The sequence below is a fragment of the Melospiza georgiana genome, chromosome 1 (genome assembly GCF_028018845.1).
Source record: "Melospiza georgiana isolate bMelGeo1 chromosome 1, bMelGeo1.pri, whole genome shotgun sequence".
NCBI lineage: Eukaryota > Metazoa > Chordata > Aves > Passeriformes > Passerellidae > Melospiza > Melospiza georgiana.
The window spans coordinates 49100584-49120808 of NC_080430.1; the positions used below are offsets into that span (position 1 = coordinate 49100584).

Consider the following 20225-nt stretch of genomic DNA (forward strand, 5'->3'; position numbering starts at 1 on the left):
GCTTGTTTTTCTCTTTAATACTGGCTACTGCATTTTCTTTTTCAACATCTATTGTACAAATAAATTATTAGTAGGATACAGATGGCAAACAATGTTTAAAACCAGTAAGTGAAACCAAATGTTCTGAATCACTTGGGTAGAGAACAGGTTGACTGAAATGGTTTTGGTCTGTTCCATGGATGGAAGCCAAGGTAAATTCCACATTCCCAGTTATAAAGTTCCCTGTAACAGCATAATGCATTTGCTGTAAGGAACCAGAGACATTGTGGTTATTCTGGGGAAATCTATTACATTAGTTTATGAATTTGCAGGGGAATCAACTGCTTAAAAACAAGGAAAATAATGCACAATTTTGTGTAAGATGTAGTGTAGTGTCATACAGTATATAATTACAATAATACAGCATATGAAGCGAATTAATGTGAGTCCCAAATTAATAACAATCATATTTACTCTTCTGAGCTTTTTTTGCTGATACTGCCACTAGTAGTCAGCACAATTTATCAGACTGTGTTCATGCATTTAAGGGAGTGAATTTATCAAGATTATTTTTAGTATGGCATGAACTAAGTTCTTGCTGTCATCAAAGCAAGGTTTAAAATTATTATTATTACTACAAACCCATAAAAAATCAGGAACTTCTTCACTATTACCACACTGGATACCTAAATTTTGTCATCAAGTCCTAAAAAAAAAAAAAAAAATCGTGTAATTTTAAAAATGGGACTTGCACAGCCTTTTTGAAGAGACATTGAGAACTTCAGAAGGCATCATCCCTAACTCAACTACTCATCACTGTTTACGGATCTTAAAAAAAAAATAAAAATCACATAACAAAACAACCTACAATACCTGTACTATACTGGTGGGTTGACCATGGATAACAGTACATCCATCTACTTGGTAAGAGCCATGTGCAGGGCAAAAGATATGCAAATATTTGCCTAAAAGCAGTGCTATCTACCTGTAAGACAGGATTTCATTTAGCCCTTTCAGTATTTAATTTACCCCCCATGGAATTCATGCACCACTTGAGAATCTCAAAGCCTACTAGTACTCCAGAAAAAGGAGTTTAAGGAAGAAGTACCTTTTAAATCAATGGGATTTTTGTAATTTGAGGACTCTACTGAGAAAGCCAAAAAGTATGACTCAGTTATACCTTAAAGGCTCAGAAACCAACATAAAGGGAGAGGGAAAGCACACAGGCTAAAAAGATGTAAAGTCTGGTGTGTTTTTTCCTTTGTTTTGCTTTTCTTTAATATAACCTTTTATCATTCAAATTTTTATTACTTGACAATATGGGTGGAAGCAAAACATCTGTGCCCTGAAAATGCAACTTCACAAGACCACAACTGCATATGAATTCATTTCATATCTCTTAACAGTTCTCAGGTAGCTTACTCACCTTTCTGGCAATATGGTTCTGAACAAAATGCAGAACTATTTCTTCCTTCCCGGTAAAGCTTTTGATCAGGCACTACAAATGTTTAACAGAGACTGGACCTGAGAGTAACTCAGCAAATTCTCAGGGACAGTCCCCTTGTCACTCCCAGATCTGGCAGAAAGCACAGGCCCTTTGAGCAGCCAAGACAGCCTCTCCTCCCCATCCTGCCCAGAAAGGTAGCACCATGACATTCAGGTAGGTGCCACCAGCATATCTCCAGGTTGCCAGCTTCAGTAGGTGTCCTGCAGCACCCAAACATTTCACTATTAAAAGCTTCCCAAAACTCTCTGTGCATCTGTAAACTTCTGCAAAGTCTGCTCTCATCACCTTAGACTTTTCCTAATCTCTATTTTTTTTTCCCCACAGTAAAAAGAGATCACTTTTTGTCAAGTGATCAGTTTAACCCAAGGCCAGACACAATATGTAATAGGCATCATTAACCCTACTACCCAGTGTTTTTCCCTGGCTCAGGAGCAGTTCTACATGCTTGTGTGCAATATCAGGTCCAGACCTGGGGGGAGTAGGCAGGTGGAATCTCATGGCAGTACTATGTCCCCCCTTCTTGTGACTGCGCTCCTTCCCAGGCAGCCAAATCTTGATCATGCCAAATCTTTCAGCCTCACTTTGGTGTTGGCAGAATACTGTAATGGCCACTTCAAGGTAAGTTTCTTATTTCTGGGCTTGGAATTGTTTCATTGTGAGGGTGACCAAACACTGTCACAGGCTGCCCAGACAGGGGGTGGAGTCTCCATCCTAGGCATGGTCCTGGACATCGTCTTGGGCAACTGCTCCAGGCAGTGCTGCTTGACCAGGAATTGGACAAGAGGACTTCCAGAATCCTTCCATCCTTAACCATGCTGTCATTTTGTGAAACACCTAATCAGTTGTACAGTAAAAAAGTCCATAGCAGAGCAAACCTCCATCAGTACCTTTTAGATGGTTTTTGTGTCTGTTCTTTCTTTTATAAGTTGGCCGTTTTCCTTTCTGATGTTATAGTTCCTTAAAAGCTGGGGGCAGTCCTTACTAAAGCAGGGCCCCAAAGGTCCTTTTCTGGACTCATTCCTTACACTTAAGTTTGTATTTTGGAAATGGTAAAGCTGGAGTAAGCAGCAAAGTATTTATGTGTTTCAGGAAGGAAAATAAAAGAAGATTTTGATGGCATTAGATGATTTTTTTACTCTTCTATCATTATGGTGATTTTAATGTGAGCTACTTCCATTCACTTCAGTAGAAGAGTTCCTCTCAATTTATCTCTGGATGACAGAAAACAGAGTTCATCCCTCAAGCATATTTTTCACACGGACTCTTTAAGGAGAATTCCTCATTACATGCTCATTTAATGCTTTTGATTCTGAGTCAGCCCTTGTAAGTGGTAATGAAAAAACCCCAAGCTCTAACTACCTTAACCAGGTATTCACTATTTAATCAAATTACAGATTTTAATAACATATTGCAGAATGGTAATAGCTATTATGATACACAGACTAAGGAAGTAGCAGGGCATTTCCTTGAGTCTGCCAAGCAAACTAATGCAGTTTCATAGACCTCTATTTGCACAGGAGATAAGAAATGAAATACTAGGGGGAAAAAAAGCCTGCACTCATTTAAAATAAGTTAATTAGCTCTGAAATAACTGTCTAAGAGTCAGGAAGCACAGACTCCACACCAAAAGGACAAATGGAAAGAGACAAGCAAGAGCTTTGAATGTTACAATTCTGAAGGCTTAGTCACTGCATCAGCACAGCTCACAAACAGTCTGGTATTGTCAGGGCTGACTTCTATACAGCACATAAATCTTTATTATGAGGCATATGTTTCTGACAGCCCCACAGCACACAGGCTGTTGCAAGATGCCTTTCAAAAGAAGCAGCAGCCTCACCATGTGTGGAAAAGATGGGTTTGCCATTACAGTGCCTGATGCAGTTAAAAAATCTCGCAAGCACTTAGTGTATGTCAACTGCAAAAGCCTCACAGGTAATAGCCAGGCAGCTGTCTGAAAGAACTCCACACAGGAATGCAAGTTCAAAAGGGGAGATCACTGAGATGGGCAGGAGCCCAAAAAAATTGAACTTTGTATTTGCAATGCAATGTTAATTTAATGCATATTACATAGGGCAGCAGGTTAATATTCCTCTCCTGAATGAATGGCAACAAAAACCAAAAAATAGGTATGGTAATGGGGCTAGGAGTGGGAAAAACACCACCTGGGGTACTCTCAGAATCACCATCTGGCAAACAAAATGAATAACTGACCAAAAGGATCTTACAGAAGGATGCCATGAGGAAAGCCACAGAGCAGCAAGAGCTGATTCAAAGAAGTTGTGAAGATTTGGGGCACTCTTATGCAGGTGCTCTGATGGTTCAACAGTGTTTTCCTGTTATTTACACTTGTCTTTAATTAAATGGATTGCTCAGTCCAACATCACGTTGGCCTCTATTTTGAAGGCATGCTGTGACACAGTATGGTGACCTTCCCTGCTGTGCTAGTTTGTGAATATCTACTATATCTGCCTGCTGTGTGGTTTTTTTTTTTTTGGTTTTAGGCTGAAGGCTCTCCTAGGGTTCTGCATTACCACCATAGTAAAACTATGCAAGCATTACTGTCTCTTTGCTTTGCACCCTGAGGGGCAAAACCCTATTCTATCTGCAGTACAAATGCCTGTTTTGATCATGGAGGCACAGGAACATAATCTGAGAGTTAGAGAATTCACAGACCATGGAAGCAAATATAATCACTGTCAAAAGGTTCATCACCCAACTTAGTGAAAAAGGCAGAATTCCAGCCCATCAGTTTAAATTAGTGGATTAAATTCTATCAGAACAACATTTTTCAAGAACGAGGGCCTGAAATTGCACCCTTCAAATACGTTTCATGTGTTTAGGGTCTGATGGATGCTAAAACATGGTTTCAAAAAGCTAGAATGGGAATTTAAATAGAGATAATTGTTAAAGTACATTGCAGTTATATTATCACAACTTAATACTTAAAACCACTCAAGATGGCATTGCAAGCATTTGAAAGTAAATGCCTCATTAACAGATTGCTGCTTTTATCATATGAGTCACTAAGAACTTCTGTTATGATGGTAAAAGCACATAAAAAGCTATAAAAGAAACATCAATCCTGTACAAGATGGTTCTTCAAGGTGCTGCCTTCTCTGTGGAACGAAGGGGGGAATCTACAAAATCCAAATGCTCTACTTTCCCAGAATAAGACCATATATTCTTTATAATTTTTTTCAGAACAGCAGCTGGCCTCTAAACATGTTCAGCAATTATTAAACGGGGATGTAGAAAATCACAAGTTATTTTCACAGGCATTCTTCCCCTCTAATTGGGGTTGCTAATAAGTCTGGAGGGACTGAAAAAGGGAGGCAGGAATGCGTAATGGAAGCATTTTTTCTTCAGTGCCTATGAGGTTTTATTATGTCACCTTTGTCCATCCATCAAGATGCTACAGAAATCTTTTTCATGCCAAATTACGTTGTGTGTGGAACAAACAGGGGGTCAGATTCTGAGGGATGTCAAAGATACAATCTAATGTTGAGGCATCACTGCACAATTCATGACCCTCACAAGCTTTCCTAAAACTTATTTCCAGAAAATCATCCTGGTTTAAGATATGGATGCAAAAACAGTACTTGGCTCCCTGAGCATCTGCTGGAGTGCAAACTTCAATATTTTGCCCAGTATCCTTGGGCCAGGACACAGGCTTTGAACACATGGGAGAAAGCCTGCAGGCCAAGGGAACATGCAAATACCCGCTCTTCTGACAGACAGGGCAGAAGCACAACGTCCTCTCTCAGGCAGAGACCATTTTAGGAGCTTCAAAATGCTCTGCTGTCCTCCTGTGATCAAACTAAGATTATTTCTTTACTGAGGGACGGGCTTCTGCTGCTTTCTCCCCTGTTGGATTTAATTCTTGATATTCAGGGTGTCTATTGAGACTGAACATCTTGCACAGTGCCAATTTATTTCCAGCTAATAGAGGCTCAAAAGTGGTAGCACAGTTTATTATGGAATTCATTAATATCTGATTTTAAGGATGTGGCATATTCTGTAAGTGGCTGAAAATTACAGTGTTGCATAACTGCTGTGATCTATTTAAAATTACACTTTTCTATTTCAGAAGTTCAAAAATTAACACGTAAGAGAGAGAGAAAAAGGAAGCAAAATCAAGATTTGAAGACTGCTGAAGATTTGAAGATGGTTCACCAAAATCCAGCAGACTAACAAAGAAACTATCAGTCCTCTGGAAATGTCTCACAAATACACATTAATACCATAACAAATTCTTGTTCTGACTTCTGCTTCATGCCACGAACATTTTTGCCAACTCTAGCAGGAAGACTCATGGATCAGAAGGCATACTCTGAACAATCATTGGCCTGAAGAAGAGGGCCTGTTTCTAATAAACTCTCAGAGACAGCCTCACAAGGCTATCCTGGAAACAGCAAGCTGAAACAATGGACAAAGACTTCTCTAAACTCGTAATACTTTTTACATTTCTATGAGTCCTATTTCCGGTGTTAAAAAATGTGGCAGGCTACAGAATATTGCAAAAGACAATTATATAATAAATCTAAACCACCTCTAAAATTTACTTGCTCAAATTTCAACGCCTTATTTCTGAAATGCTCAGACATAAAACCATTACTTCACCTACTATGGATGCACTGTTAGCTCTGAGGAAAGCACAGGGGTCATCTCAGATTTCCAGATCTCTCCCCAGTGATATGAAAGTGTAAGTGACCAAACAGCATCTTGATTAATGAGCACTTTCTTACTACAGCGTGAAGGAGCATAAGGATTAATTACTCATGCAAGAATGAGCTTCCTTCAACCAAATTACCTACTTGCTATTCCATAGCACTCCCTTCCTGGGCAACCTTCCATCTACCCACACAAAGCAGGTGACAGTAACCTTCTAGGTTTAATAAAACTTATACTATTAAGTAGTTTATTATTATTAAGTAGTACTATTAAGTAGTTAAGGATTAAAAAGATTAAAAGGAAAAAAAAATAGAAGAAGATATAACATAGATATCTTCTGATTAACACTTGACCAGTGTTTCATCACAGCATAGAACAGCTGTAAAAAGCACATGTCCACCTTCATTATAAACAATTTAGTTTTAATAAATTACATTAGATGAAAATTTAATATGGGGGCCATTAGAACTGGTTCATTAACCCTAACATCTCATTTACAGAATAAGTAAATTCTTATGGGTCCAATATACAGTTTACACTGAAGAAAGAATGAAGGCAGTATTTAAGGGTCAAATTCAACTCAACTTCAAGTGTTCTACGTATCTATGTTTTTTCATCTGTATCTTTCATGCAAAAGAGAAATATGACTCAAATGACAGAATGCTTGCTGAAAATAAAAAGCTCTCCTAATTCAACTATCCTTAACAAAATAAACATTTTTTTTCTAATCATGTTAATAATTGAATTTCTGACTGAAGTAAACTGATTATTTTTATAATAAAAAACCCTCAAATCTACGAAAACCAATGTGATCTGTTACTTAAATGCTACACATGTTACAGTGTAGCTGCAAATTAAGTTTTTATTATACATTATTCTTTTATTGATGTTCTCACTGAATTATTAGTCACATTACATATTAGTTCATCTTAATCCAAAATGTGTCAGCCAATTACAGTGTTATTTCTCAGCTACAGTTTCTTTGTTTTAGTTGCATACATCTACTGTGCACCCTTTTATTTCTCTACAGATTTGTAGCAGAGAACATGGTAATACTGACTGAGCAACAGAAATTGTATACAGAGGGGACATCTGGATATCTCCAGTTTCTGTTTATTTCTTAATAGTCAAGGAGTAACTCTTCTGCAGCAAAGATGGAAAAGAGGTAAGTACAACAGGAAAACAAGGTCCTCTGACTCCATAGCCCCTCTAAGAGAAAACAATGCAATGCCAGACTCCAATGAAAATAATGAAACCAGAAACAAGGGTGTTCGTGTATGCTTTCATGCATCATGTGGCTCATAAAAGCAATTCTGCTCCCATGAGATCATTCCTCTCAGTACATATATGATAATTAAGAATAGCATAAGGTGCTTAAATGCAGATGGAATTTAAGCAAACCATTTGCAAGGTAACCATTCTGGTTTACAATAGGAAGGGTAACAAAACTGTTATTCAAATGCTCTGGCAAACATCAAACTGCTTTGACTGAGATTTCACAAAAAAGGTATTCACTTTCAGGTATATATTTGTCACTACTCCCATATTGCTAAAATGTCCCATCCGAACAATAGCTTAGAAAGAAGTTAAAGTCATTTACATTGAATACCTTACTCAGTCAAGGGGAAAGGCGTACTTTTCTGCATGCTCCAAAGACTGTAACACTTGGTATCTCAAGAAAGCCTTCTTGGCACTTCAGCCTTGTGTAAAAGAAATTCTAGAATCAATTCTGCATTGAAATTGCCATGTTCAGTGAATGCCATTTTACTGACATGCCTGTAGGATCCTGTAAAAAAGTTCAGACTCTGAAGATAGTGAAATTGTTACAGTGCACCTCTACTAATATAGATGTTATCTACAGCAAAATCACTCAGTGAATACACAATACAAACCAAACAAGAACTTTTCTTTTTTGCTTTTGATTCAAACCACTCTTACACAGAGGAGGCAGAATAACATAGATTGTATGCCAAATTACAAAAGCCTTGCAGGTTATTCAAAGTACAACTTGAACATTAAGTCTCCTTTTGCTGATATAGTTCATTTCTAGATTAAAAGGAACCCCTGTAATGCACAAAACAGCTTAATATTTCTTAAAGTTTTTGAAGCATCTCAAAGGCAAAAAAACACAGCCCAACTGAGCCAGCATAGTATTAAAAGAGTAGGAAAAAACCCATGCATCACAAGGATTATAACTCACAATACTCCTGAAAAACAAAATAGTCAGAACTGAGGATGTGAGCATCGGTATGAAGTTCATAATAGCTATAAACACCCTCAGAATATATGAAAATGTCTAAACACAGCATTATATATCATAAGCATCCCACCTTCTCGATTCTGATGGGCCCTGCCACTCACATGTCTATAAAACAAGTACATGAATGCATGTGTGGGCTGTGGTACAGACATGCTTGTCACATGGCTGATGATCTCAACCAAATGAAAACCCTTTCAATTTACCAAGCACACCAAACATGTTTCCCCTACATTTCTCCACCTAGCTACAGATAACCAAATCAATGAATCTGATTGAACTAATACAGTTCACAATATGAATGGGTCTGCAAAAAACCTTGAAGTACTTCCAGTTGTTTGATAGGAATTACGAGGAATACGCAGAACAGAAGGTGGCACGTACACATTTTTTGCCCCCAAAAAGGGGATGCCCCAACATATTGCCTCAATTCCAAACTTCTCTTTATATCAAATTTCACTTTCTTAAGTTCCCCATACATTTCTGTGTATCTTTAGATAGATGACAGGCAGACACAGATGACAGACAAATATACATTAGAACGGTGACACAAGAGCAGTTTCATACTGAGCAAGGCAGACTTCCCATTTTAAGTAGTATTTGAGTTCTTTGACTATGGAAACAATATAACAACAAAATCCTCCTTGATTTTCTAATCAATTTTTCTCATATATACTGCTGAGAATAAGATTTCAAAAATTGGTTGATTTAGTTAGGCAGGACTTTGTAAGCACTTCATATGAAAGGAAAATTGGTTTTGAAAATCCACTATTCTCTAATGAAACCTAGAATACAGAGACTTAAATTTATTAAGGTCAATAAACACTTAGGTGGTTGAGGTCCTCATTGTCTTTTAACATTTCACTTCTTAAAAAAAAAGCACTGAAAACAGCAGGCTTCATTCATATTCCAATAAAATTAAAGAAAAAAAAAAGGCATCTTAGATTCTTAGAGTAAGCTCTTCATTATAAATACTCTTCAGCCTGAAAAATTGCCATTATTGTCTGACTGCATTTTTAAGAGAGACTTCACTGAGAGTTCATGAAAGCTGCAGGATTGCACTCCCAGAGATTCAGATCCTAATGAATTTTTACCATCTTTTTTTTCCCCCTCTTTGTAAAGCAGCATGTATGAACAGGAGAAGTCGCAGCCCTCCCTCCAGCTATGACTTCTTCAATGAACACTTTCTCATGTTCCAAACCTCTGTAAAGTAGCTACTTTACAGGCATAGGTACATAAAAGTGGAGGCACATTGCCCTAGGACAGCCAATTGATGAAAGCCAGGAAATGCCCTGATCTGCTTCATTCATATGCTCATCCCCTGACTGACACACACTACGCCTTTCCAAGGCACCCATAAGGAACACTGACACCAGAGTTTTCCAACCAGCTCTTTCATCTCAAAACCATTAACTCTTTTGACACTTGCACCTCCAAGCACCTGCAGGCAGCGAGCATGGGAGGTCTCTGCTGAGCAGAAATATTGCACCTCACTGCCAGGGGCCAGGGAAGAACTCATCACCTGCAACCAGGGAAGAACTCATCGCCTGCAAGTGGGAGCAGAGATGTGACATGAACTCTCACTCAGCCAAAGAAATAAACACAAGGTGCTTATTCAAGCCCACAGGGCGACACTGCAGAGTCATACGCTCCTCTCAAACAAGCACAGAAGTCACAGCCAGTGCAGAATTTATGAATTCCTGAGTATGCAAGAATATTCTTCTCTCTCCACAGCAGTAGCTAAAGTAGTTTGGTAACAACATGCCATAAAGAGATAATTTATTGCCCAAATGCAAATCTTCAGAGCATCTGTCTGTGGGGCCTCTCCATAAATTCACATGAAGCCATCAAGGCTCAGGCTTACAGCACAACATAACCACGTTGAACAGCGTTTCAGACGCTCTTCAGATTCTCTGGTATTCTGGATACTGTCCAAGCAGTAATTAATAGAGTCAACACATTCCCAGTATTTGGTGTTGATTTGAAACTGCACAAAACTGTCTCCTCTGAGAGCAGTGAAATGCAGAACATATGAAATCACATTAGACGCTTTCAGATGTGGAACTTACACAATATTTGCTGAGGATAATAAAATCTCATCAGCCCTTATTCATGCCAGATAATATAACAAACTATTTTCTGTCAGAGCCAAGGACGTTTTAAAAAAAACATGCCATCTCCTCCAGTTATGAAAAGAAACAGCCACTTCACAAAAGCTTTATTTTATGGTAATATCAAAATAATGTAAATAACACACTGGAAGAACCACAAGGCAATATAGGCTTCACATAATCCAGTTACCTACCACCAAATTACTGAAGAGGGAAGAAAGCAGCAGCTTGTGGCTTGTGTGGTGCTTGCAAAACAGCTGTAGTTACAGTCAACAGAGGGGCAAACCCCTATGTTTATTTCTGGAATATCTAGACAGGAATGGTGTCAGCACCAATCTTCAACGGCCTCACCTCCAGTCTGCAAGAGCACAGCTGAAAAGGCCATTTGATTTGTTATATCCCTACAAGATCCTGCCTGCTGAGCTTGCAAGAAGGGCAGTTCGTACCTAGCAAATGGCCTTGCTTGCTCACTCCCACCATGCATGAAGCCACAGCTTCACCAGAGCACTCAGATAAAGCCCTGACTGTTGAAGAAGGCTTCAGTGTCCTCTCCAGAAGCATTTCCAACAGTGCTTCCAGTGCTACCCGTCTGTGAGATGAAAGCCATACAACAGAGCAAGGCATTTACAGATATTAATGTGTTAGTGTTATTCCATTACCAAGTCAACCAGGAGAAGGCAATGCTGCAAGGAAAGATCTGTAGCAGTTGGTGCACTACACCAGTGACAAAGATGTGAAGGGAAAAGGGAGGACTGTAAAAGAGAGAGGAATGCCTAAATAGCATTCAAATATGATTGATCGTGTTCTGTTTAAGATGGGACTCGTTTTCAGCTCAAAACTGAACACCAGATTGCTGCATACCAAGCTTTTTCTTACTCAAAACCAAAAACAGCCCTTGTAGGGGGCAGGTATTATCAGACCCTGAGGCTAAGCCTTTGCAGCCTGGGTGTTTTATTGAGCTACTCTAATTCTCTTGACTTCTGAAAATCAAACTGTGAGTGCATGCCCTACTCAAACCTTTAAAAATATTAATGACCAAATGCTGTTTCACAGATATCCAAGTATCTCAGGGACAGCCCAGGAAAAGGATCTAAAATAAACTGCCCATTATCTTAAATTTCAGATAGAAGACTTTCAGGGCTCAGTGAAATAGCAAATACCAATGTGTATTGATCTTGAAGAATTTGGTAGTGACAGAATCAGAAAAAGCTGAGTTGGAAAGGACTCATGAGGATCACTGAATCCAACTCCCAGCCCTGCACACAGCACCATTCCCAAGTCCTTCCACCCTTCTACAGGAGAAGCTAACAACATTAGAAAATGCTTTCTGCAACTGGATATAAATAAATCACCTAGCTACTGGATATATAAATAAAACAAATGTTTAGATTTCTCCTACTAATTGAATACAGGAAGTACACAATTTTCAAATGGGGCTTTCCTGTTCCAATACCAGATACCAAAACTACATTACCCAGCTGTAATTACTTCCTCTTCATTATGTAGCTCATAGGTAGAGAGGGACAGGAAGGCTATGTTTAACACACGTGGCACTTGGCAGGATAAGTGATGGTGATTAGGCATGGATCCATCACCGCAGCTCATATCGAGTTTTGGTTAGCTTGATACAGTTTTGCCTTACAGAGCTTTAACCAGTCCATGGAGAAGCACAGAACTTACATCAGAACAGGTTTAACCCCCCAGGAATTCTGCAATGCATTTCAACCATCAGAAGGAATTTGTATTTCACAGAAACACTGTAGTCAAACAGTGAGATTTGAAGGGAAAATAAAGTGGAATCAAGATGGGAGGAGAAGAAAAGGGAAGGAATCACCATTTACCTCCACCAGGCAGTGGAGGGAAACCAAATCCTAAATAATCAGGCTGGGCAGAAAATGACTCTTGAAGCAGGCAGAGCCAGAACAAGGAAAGAGGCCATCTTCCAAATACATTTGGGCTATTTGTGATGTATCTGTGTGGCATCAGGTGACTTCCAAAGCAAAGAGCTCACTTCTGTAGCAAAGTGATGGCACTAAGAAATCAGGAAAAGTGACATCCCAAGATACCTTGCTTTCTTGCAAGAAACCAGTTAGGTTGATTTCTCCTCATGTAACTTTATCGCCTTAGATAACCTCACCATGAGAACCCTGTCCTCCCTTCCCAATCTAGAAAACAATAAACAGCACTCACTGCTGCCACAAAAACAAACAAAAATTTATATATATATATATAAATTACACCACATAGTCATGGTACAAACCAGCTCCTGTCTTGAGAAAGGGAACAAAGAAAAACACAACAGCATTGTTACTTACATTCTTGTATTGCTGGTCTTGTTGATAATCACAGATTTTCCAGTCTGATCCACATTGTGATCCATTCCAAAGTAAGCTGCCACTCTGTGCACTAGCATCCTCTGATAGGACGACATCTGAGGGAACTTTTTATAGTGATTACTATAAACAAAAGAAATTAATAGCATTGATAATTAGATTTCCCTCTAAGCCATAAATAAATGAAAACAGCAATACATTTGACAATTCAGTGGACAAAAATCTCACTGAAAACTTCTCTGTGATGCATTTACATATAAATGTTTGCTACAGAAAGGCTGAAAGAAAAAAAACAAAGGAATTAATCCTAGAATTTCTAATAAGTACATTTCCATGTGCAACCCTGGGACAAACAAAGCTCACGCTTCACGGTGCCTAGTCAGAGTTCTGAGTGCTGGGAGGAACTCATCCCCCAATCCCCCACACACACTCACGCTCCCTGCACAACCAATCCTACAGATTTGCTGAGACACTGGCAACAGCTTTCTGCCTTTCTCCCAAAGGTCAGATGCAGGGCAATTCTGGAAAGATCTAGTTTGGTAAACACCCCTTTTTCCCTCTATTACTGACAAAATGGTTATTTCCTGTCAGCATAATTTTTTCCTCTGCTGCTATTCTGACTCTCTAATTTTAAAGCTGCAGGAATATTTTATTATAAAGACCACACAGTAGCAAGAACCCCTCCACCTAAGCTCAGTTTTATTTTCCAATGCATTAGAATAACACAGCACAAAGGAAAAGCCGTGAGATAACATATTTGATTATCCTCCACACTCAATGCTTTAATTACATTTTTGGATCTAAATGAGCAGAGCCGGTGCAATTACAACACAATGAAAAGCAAAAGGTTTTCATTTACATCTACTTTATTTCAAGCAGTTCCACCACGTGGCAGGAAACAGAAGCCTGCTCCTGCAGCGTGCCAGCCACAGCCCTCAGGAGCACTGCGGTCCATACGAGCGTGTCCCTCGCACAACCCACGCGGCGGCACGCGGACGGGACTCAACAAACCAAGCGTGGAACTCAACTTACTTGTTGTCACTAATAAAATCAATAATTTCCTGTTCCATTTTCAAGAGGATCATTCTGTCCCTGTCAAAAAGAAACGCAAGGATTTGCACCATCAACTACGAGCAGACATTTCGGAGGAAAATATTCATATAACGGTGTTAGCAAGGCTATTTTGCAAGTGTTGTCAGTCATCTTGATTATAAATCAAATCTGCTTTTTTTTTTACCCTGGATCATCTGCAAACGACTAAAGCCTGCTTTTCTGCACATTCACTGACATACAGATTTCACTCCTCTATGAGCTCAGCTATGGTTTGAGAGTGCTTTCAGCCACAACAGGCTGCAATCAATGCATTGCACAGAAAGACTCTCACTGCTATGGATAGCTTTGGTCTTTTTTCAACCTTTTTTGATAGAAAGTGAGATTTCCACCTAAGCCAAATCTTTTACAAGAAGAGCTGCTAACAATAGAAATTTTAAACATTTTTCCTGAGACATACTGGAATTCCAGAAGGCATTGATTTGCAGCAAAAAAGCTGGACACATCCAATCTAGTTAGAGAGCACAATGAAGAACATCACGTTTGAGCTCTGATTCCCAGGAGGCAATGCCACAGTATTTCTCAGGCAAAATGCCCTGGTTTTCACTGGAAGGTCTCAGATGTTCCTTTTCCCTCCCCTCCCTTGTCAAAAAACATTCAAAACATCTCCAGCATATTTCCACACATTTCTATGCTGGAGAGAGTTCCATCATTCCTTAGTTCTTTTGAACTTTCTCATTTTGCACAGATAAAGCTATTGAAGGGCCTTCCATCATCTGTGCAAGGAGTTATGCAAGCTGTTAGGTACCCACTTATTTCCAGTTCTCCTGGGAATAACTTCAGAATTACATGGCACCTATTTAACACATCCAGCTGAAATGAACATTGAAAATCACAATGTATAACAATGTTACAAATCTTTCCTTGGATGTTTAGAGGCGAATTTAACAATGAGATGGGCTTGTAGCTCCAAATGAAAACTATGGGAATACTGAGAGCAGAATTTGGCACCGAGCACAGGATTTTAATTGTGTGCAGCATTGCTAGAAGAAAGCTACTTTACATTCATATACAAATCTCCAACCGCAATAGTTATAATGTATTATTGCAATCACCACTTAGAGCTGTATAAAAGAAGGTAAGGAGAAAGACCAGATGTTACTGAAAGTGAAATTAAGCAATAGGTGATGACTTTTTATACCGTTGTTCTCAGTTAACAGCCTACCTCCTTTACATTTTCCCTCAAAATCATCTCCAGAACAAATAAAACACAGTGTATAGCTATGAGAAGTCAAAGACTGCCAGCTACAATTTCAGGAATGTCAGCTCTAATGCATGAAATACCTACCTGGGGTTATTCTTTAATGTGTTAATGAGAAACTCATGCAAATCTATGCCTGTTGAGTCTGTATACTCTTGACTGCAATCTGAAAAATAAAAACAAACAACCTCCACTCATTTATTTCATTTCAACAGTTCCAATTAACTATGCTATAAATCAAAATCCATTTTCCAGAAACAATCTGAAATAATATGCTCTGAAACAAAAGTAATTTGGAGTTTATCCAAGAAAGATATACATTCTCAAGCACCAGGTGGATATTCACTGTTCCTCTGCACAACTCCAAGGAGAACACGGCATCAATTGCATCAATGACCAGAAATTGCTGGTCATTTAATAACACAGAAAACCTTCAATGCCATTTAAGATCCTGCCAAGTTCTTCCTTTAAACAACTAAAAAAAACATTTTAAAATGAGGAAAGAAAAGTTTTGTTCATCAACGTCTCTTTGCGTCACTTAATAAATGCTGTACACTCAGCAAACGAGGAATCATGCCAGTGGGAACTCTATTTGCATTAAAAGCCTGAAATCCAATGACACCTGGGAGTAGGCAGGTAATAGGGATGCGTGACAGTAGCCAGAATTAATTTTTCAGCATTATCTCCTGACTCAAATGTACACACACATCCTCAAGTTGGCGTGAACTGTGAGAACTCCATTGAAGCCAAATGACAATTCACACCGGCTGCAGATCCACACCCAGGTAGGCAATGATTATTTTTGGGAGATTACAATGCAACTTTATACCATGGAGTAATAAAAGGATTTTAAAAAGCAATGCCAAATTTAGCTAAAATGTCTTTCCTGAAGAAGTCTAGGTAGGTGATAATAGAAGATGGCAATGCGTGTTAAATGTCATGGATGAATTTCCTTACACCATTTAGGTTAAATTCTCCAGGAGAGACAAACAATAATGAAGAAGATTACCCTCTACTGCCTACACTGCACAAGTTACATGCCAATATATTATGATTAATCTAGATAAAAGAGTATTAATGTCTTATGCACTATATACACTTATCATGCAATCACAGATATATTTATATACTTAAGTGTTCATACCAACACAGTTAAGCATTCAAAAGATTGATTTTACATTAGAAAATAAATAAAATCCAACCTGATATTTGTTTGAAAAACATTCTTACACATATACACTTTAGGTTCTGAATTTTCTCAGTGTGTGAAAACACTTTTACTGTGTACATACACACAAATAAAGAAATACATCCTTACAAAAATGTACAATCTTTTCTGCAGTGGTAATTAGAATAATTCAAATATTTTTAAGTTCACCTTTTGATAACATTCTGATCTTGCTTTTTTCACTGTTTTTATCTTTATTTTTATCCTTCTCTTTTTCTTTCTCGGAGTCATCTTTACTAGATTTATCTTCTTCTTGCAAGCTAGGAAAACTTGAAAGCTGCAGTTGGATTGATTCCTGTTGGGGAAAAAAGATAGATAAATTATGGGCAAGATCCAGTATGCTTCCCATGGCTTCCAACCTGCAGATATCAGCATTAAACTATTTGTAGCTTGAAAAGTTGAAGCCAGATACATTTCTTTCCTATTTGAAACATGGCACTTTTTAGCCAGGTGAATGATGATATCTTAGAGGCCAAATTCTAGTGGTAAGTAGGCACTACTTCTCTAATATTTTGAATATTATAAAATTTAGGCTACTTCTATTAAGGGGGACTATATTATTCTAAACTTCAGTAGCTCTCCCTTATGACTTTTCATTTCATATGGCCTTTCTTAATTATATCATTTAATACTACATATGTTCTGTGATGATCAATGGCTAGATATCTGAAAAAGAAAACTTTTTTCCTTTCACTATAAAGTCTCCAGGTTGATATGAATTGTTTTGTACATGTAAGTGCAGTATCAGGTAGATGGAGTTTTTTGGCTCTAATAGTAAAAGAGTGCCACCAAATTCCATACTCCATTGTATACAAGAGGGCTTGCTAACTTATCAGGTAATTCATATTTAAATACATATGCAGATGTGTCTTCTGCAAAAGGGGGGAAATGTGCCCTGTGATTTTTCAAGGACATTTTAGTAACTTCTCTAAAGCATCACAAGTCCAGTATTTCAGAGACTATGAGTTCCTTTGAAACATGCTTCAGCTTTAAAAAGTTATTTTTTAAGCAGTTTGAGAATTCAAGCTGGTTTGCATTTTCTAATTTCTTTAAAGAACTTGCTTTCCTTGCTCACAACATTACTTTATACTGGTTTTGTTTCAACAAAATCCAAATTGTTTTCTTTTTAAGTTACCATGGCATAATTTATGTATTTCAAGAAATCCTATTCTGGTTGGACAAAATTGAAGGAAGCATACTTCTGTATTTTATTATTTTTAAGAAAAAAAGCCACCCCAGAAAACTATATGCTTTAAGTAGTGTAAAAAAGCAAATTTGAAGAAAGCTGTCATAAAACTCCCTGGTAAAAGAGTTTTCTTTAATAGAAGAAAATCACACGTGCTTGATAATTTTTTTCACATCATGTTAATGAAAACCTAATTCACCAATACTTGAGATTTTCAGATTTTCTTGAATGCTAGTGAATTCCCTTCCTTCACTATTTTTCTAAGAATAGTAGCATACCAAAAGATCAATAGAAAACTTTAAAGTAAGGGGTGTGCTTTTAAGGAACCATTATGAATTCAAAAGATGTTTCCAGTAATTATTACAGATTTTACATTTCTGAATTCTTTAAAGAACTACGAATCAGCCATCACAAGACAAGACAAGATCCTAACGAAACAAGGCATGAGCATAAACATGCCACAGTAAGACAGAAATTGGTAACTTCTCAGTTTAATCATTACTGACTATTTGTGAAATTTGAATGTGGCACAAAAGACTTGAGATGAAAAGCATTGTAAAAGAGCAACAAAGACCTGGGCCCAAAATTTAACCTGACCTACCACCCTTCATCCCTACTTCTGTTTAGTCATGGCTGACAGTCTTACACAAAATCTGAGCCTACAGAGGCAGAGTGGGAATTCCTGGTCATTTGAGATAAGCATATATTGAGAAATGCTCTCTCAATTGCTCAGTTGTGCTCAGAGAACTAATGCTGTGTCTGCTTTCTTTCACTTCAAATGGCAGTGTGATTTCTCATTCAAACAAACTTTGGATCAACTATTTCCAAATAACCCCAAAGGATAAACTTGATTCCCTGCCCTGCCCAGAGCAGAGTGACTGTGGTGCTATCTTTTCAACAGGAGAAAAATGTAACTGGCCACGTTGTTCCCAGGATATTAATCCTAAACTTCACAGTGGTTCTTCAAAATGCACTGATGAAAATGACAGACTTTACAGAAAAGCACATATATGAACATACAGTAAATACTATTTTACATGTAACATAATACTGATTTATCTGCACTAGAAAAAACACACAAAAGGGCTGTAGAGTCGTGAAAGCAAGCTACTGTGTATTTTCTCAGATTTTTATTGATTTTTCTCAATAATAAAATACAATGTTAATAAATACATTGATACAAGTATAGTGAACAACAAAATAGATTTTCAAATTGCAATAATAATACACTTCTTGGTCTATAGTATAACATTAAAGGCAACATTTCTTTTAAGTAAGGACATAGTGAACCATTGGATAAGCACTCAAGATCAAGTAATACAGGTAAACAAGTTTTTTCCCTATACAGGAAAATGAAGGCAAGTATTCAAATATAAGTACAAACATCAAGTCTGCAGTACAATCCATACTCAGTGGTTCTGGCAAGGTACCGTACATTCTCTGATAACTAATTCCCTGTGGTTTATAAACCATTAAGATAAAATAAAAATTAATTTTAAAAAATCCAAACCAAAAATAAGCTACTTCTCCTGTAAAGTGAAAGCAAAACAATTTGGTTGGCACAAAACTTCCTGTATCCTTCAGCCAGCCCGGGGAGGAGCCTGCAGGTCCAGCTTTCCATAGCAAAGTTGAGCCACATTCATAAGCAAAAGGTCAGCAAAATGGTAATTCCTATCAAATTAATGACATCAAGCCAATTGCTTCCTTAGAAAACACGATGGGGTCAAGGGAGACATTTCATCTCTCGTAAATATTTTAAGATGGTCAAAGAAATCCTTGCTGAGGCTGGTGAGTCAGGTAAGACCAAAGGCTGTGTGAAACAGGAACCCCCCCTCTGCCTGGTGTAAGGATAGGGATTTAGCCTCAACACCTGCCAGTCTCTCTCTAGTTTAGTACAGCTCCTGTGCAGTACATTGTAAACTACCAGCAATGCTTAATACAATCTCTTTATGCAGTTCTCCTTCTCGTTCTCCATTAAACAATAGAAAATACAAACAAAATTGGAACAAAAGCCACGCATTTTGAGTAATGCAAGTCAAGCAAAAAGCGTCTACCTACAACAGAACTGATAAAATAACCTGCCCATCTACTGCATAAGCATCATTGTAGAGCAGAAGAACATGCAAATGTCCTGCTGCTAAACAACTTGGTTTTTGGTCTTTCAATAAAATTAAAAAAATAGAAAAACCTCTCCTTACTCATGAGCTAAGAGGAGAGACAGATTTGTTTCATTTCAAGTCAATAGAGGAAACAGTGAGAAAGTACACTTAAATGTCATTTTTATTTTTGTGCTAAGCTCACAAGAAGCCACTTACTCAAGCTCTCTCGATGGCTGATTTCAGTTGCACATAAACATCTCATAAATTATAGGCAATGTTCATCATATTTTGGGTTTTAGTTAGCTGGGTTTTTTTAAGCCTTGCTCTTACTAGGCAAGCAAAGAGGAGTAATTGAGGCTTAACTCTTGCTTTTTGGTGTACATTCTGGAGTTAGACTGCAAAGATTGTCATCAGTGTTATTGTCTGAGGTGAGGAGTGCAGAGGACAGAACTCTACCAGCTGCTGGGAATACAACACCACCCGTACAGATAAACTCAAATACACGCTTTTTGATATAGTTTAATTTACACCAAGAGTTTAAAA

At 38.0% G+C, this 20225-nt stretch overlaps 1 protein-coding gene across 20 annotated transcripts in view; it reads right to left on the reverse strand.

Moving 5' to 3' along the window:
- ARPP21 (cAMP regulated phosphoprotein 21) overlaps positions 1–20225 on the reverse strand; it is a 142666-nt gene that overhangs the window by 80376 nt on the left and 42065 nt on the right. For all 20 annotated transcript variants that reach the window (XM_058041494.1, XM_058041510.1, XM_058041562.1 and 17 more), the window contains 4 exons: positions 16548–16692; positions 15257–15335; positions 13891–13950; positions 12841–12981 (listed from right to left, as the gene is read on the reverse strand). In XM_058041494.1, coding sequence (XP_057897477.1) covers positions 12841–12981; positions 13891–13950; positions 15257–15335; positions 16548–16692 — 425 coding nt within the window. The remainder of the gene's footprint in view (positions 1–12840; positions 12982–13890; positions 13951–15256; positions 15336–16547; positions 16693–20225) is intronic.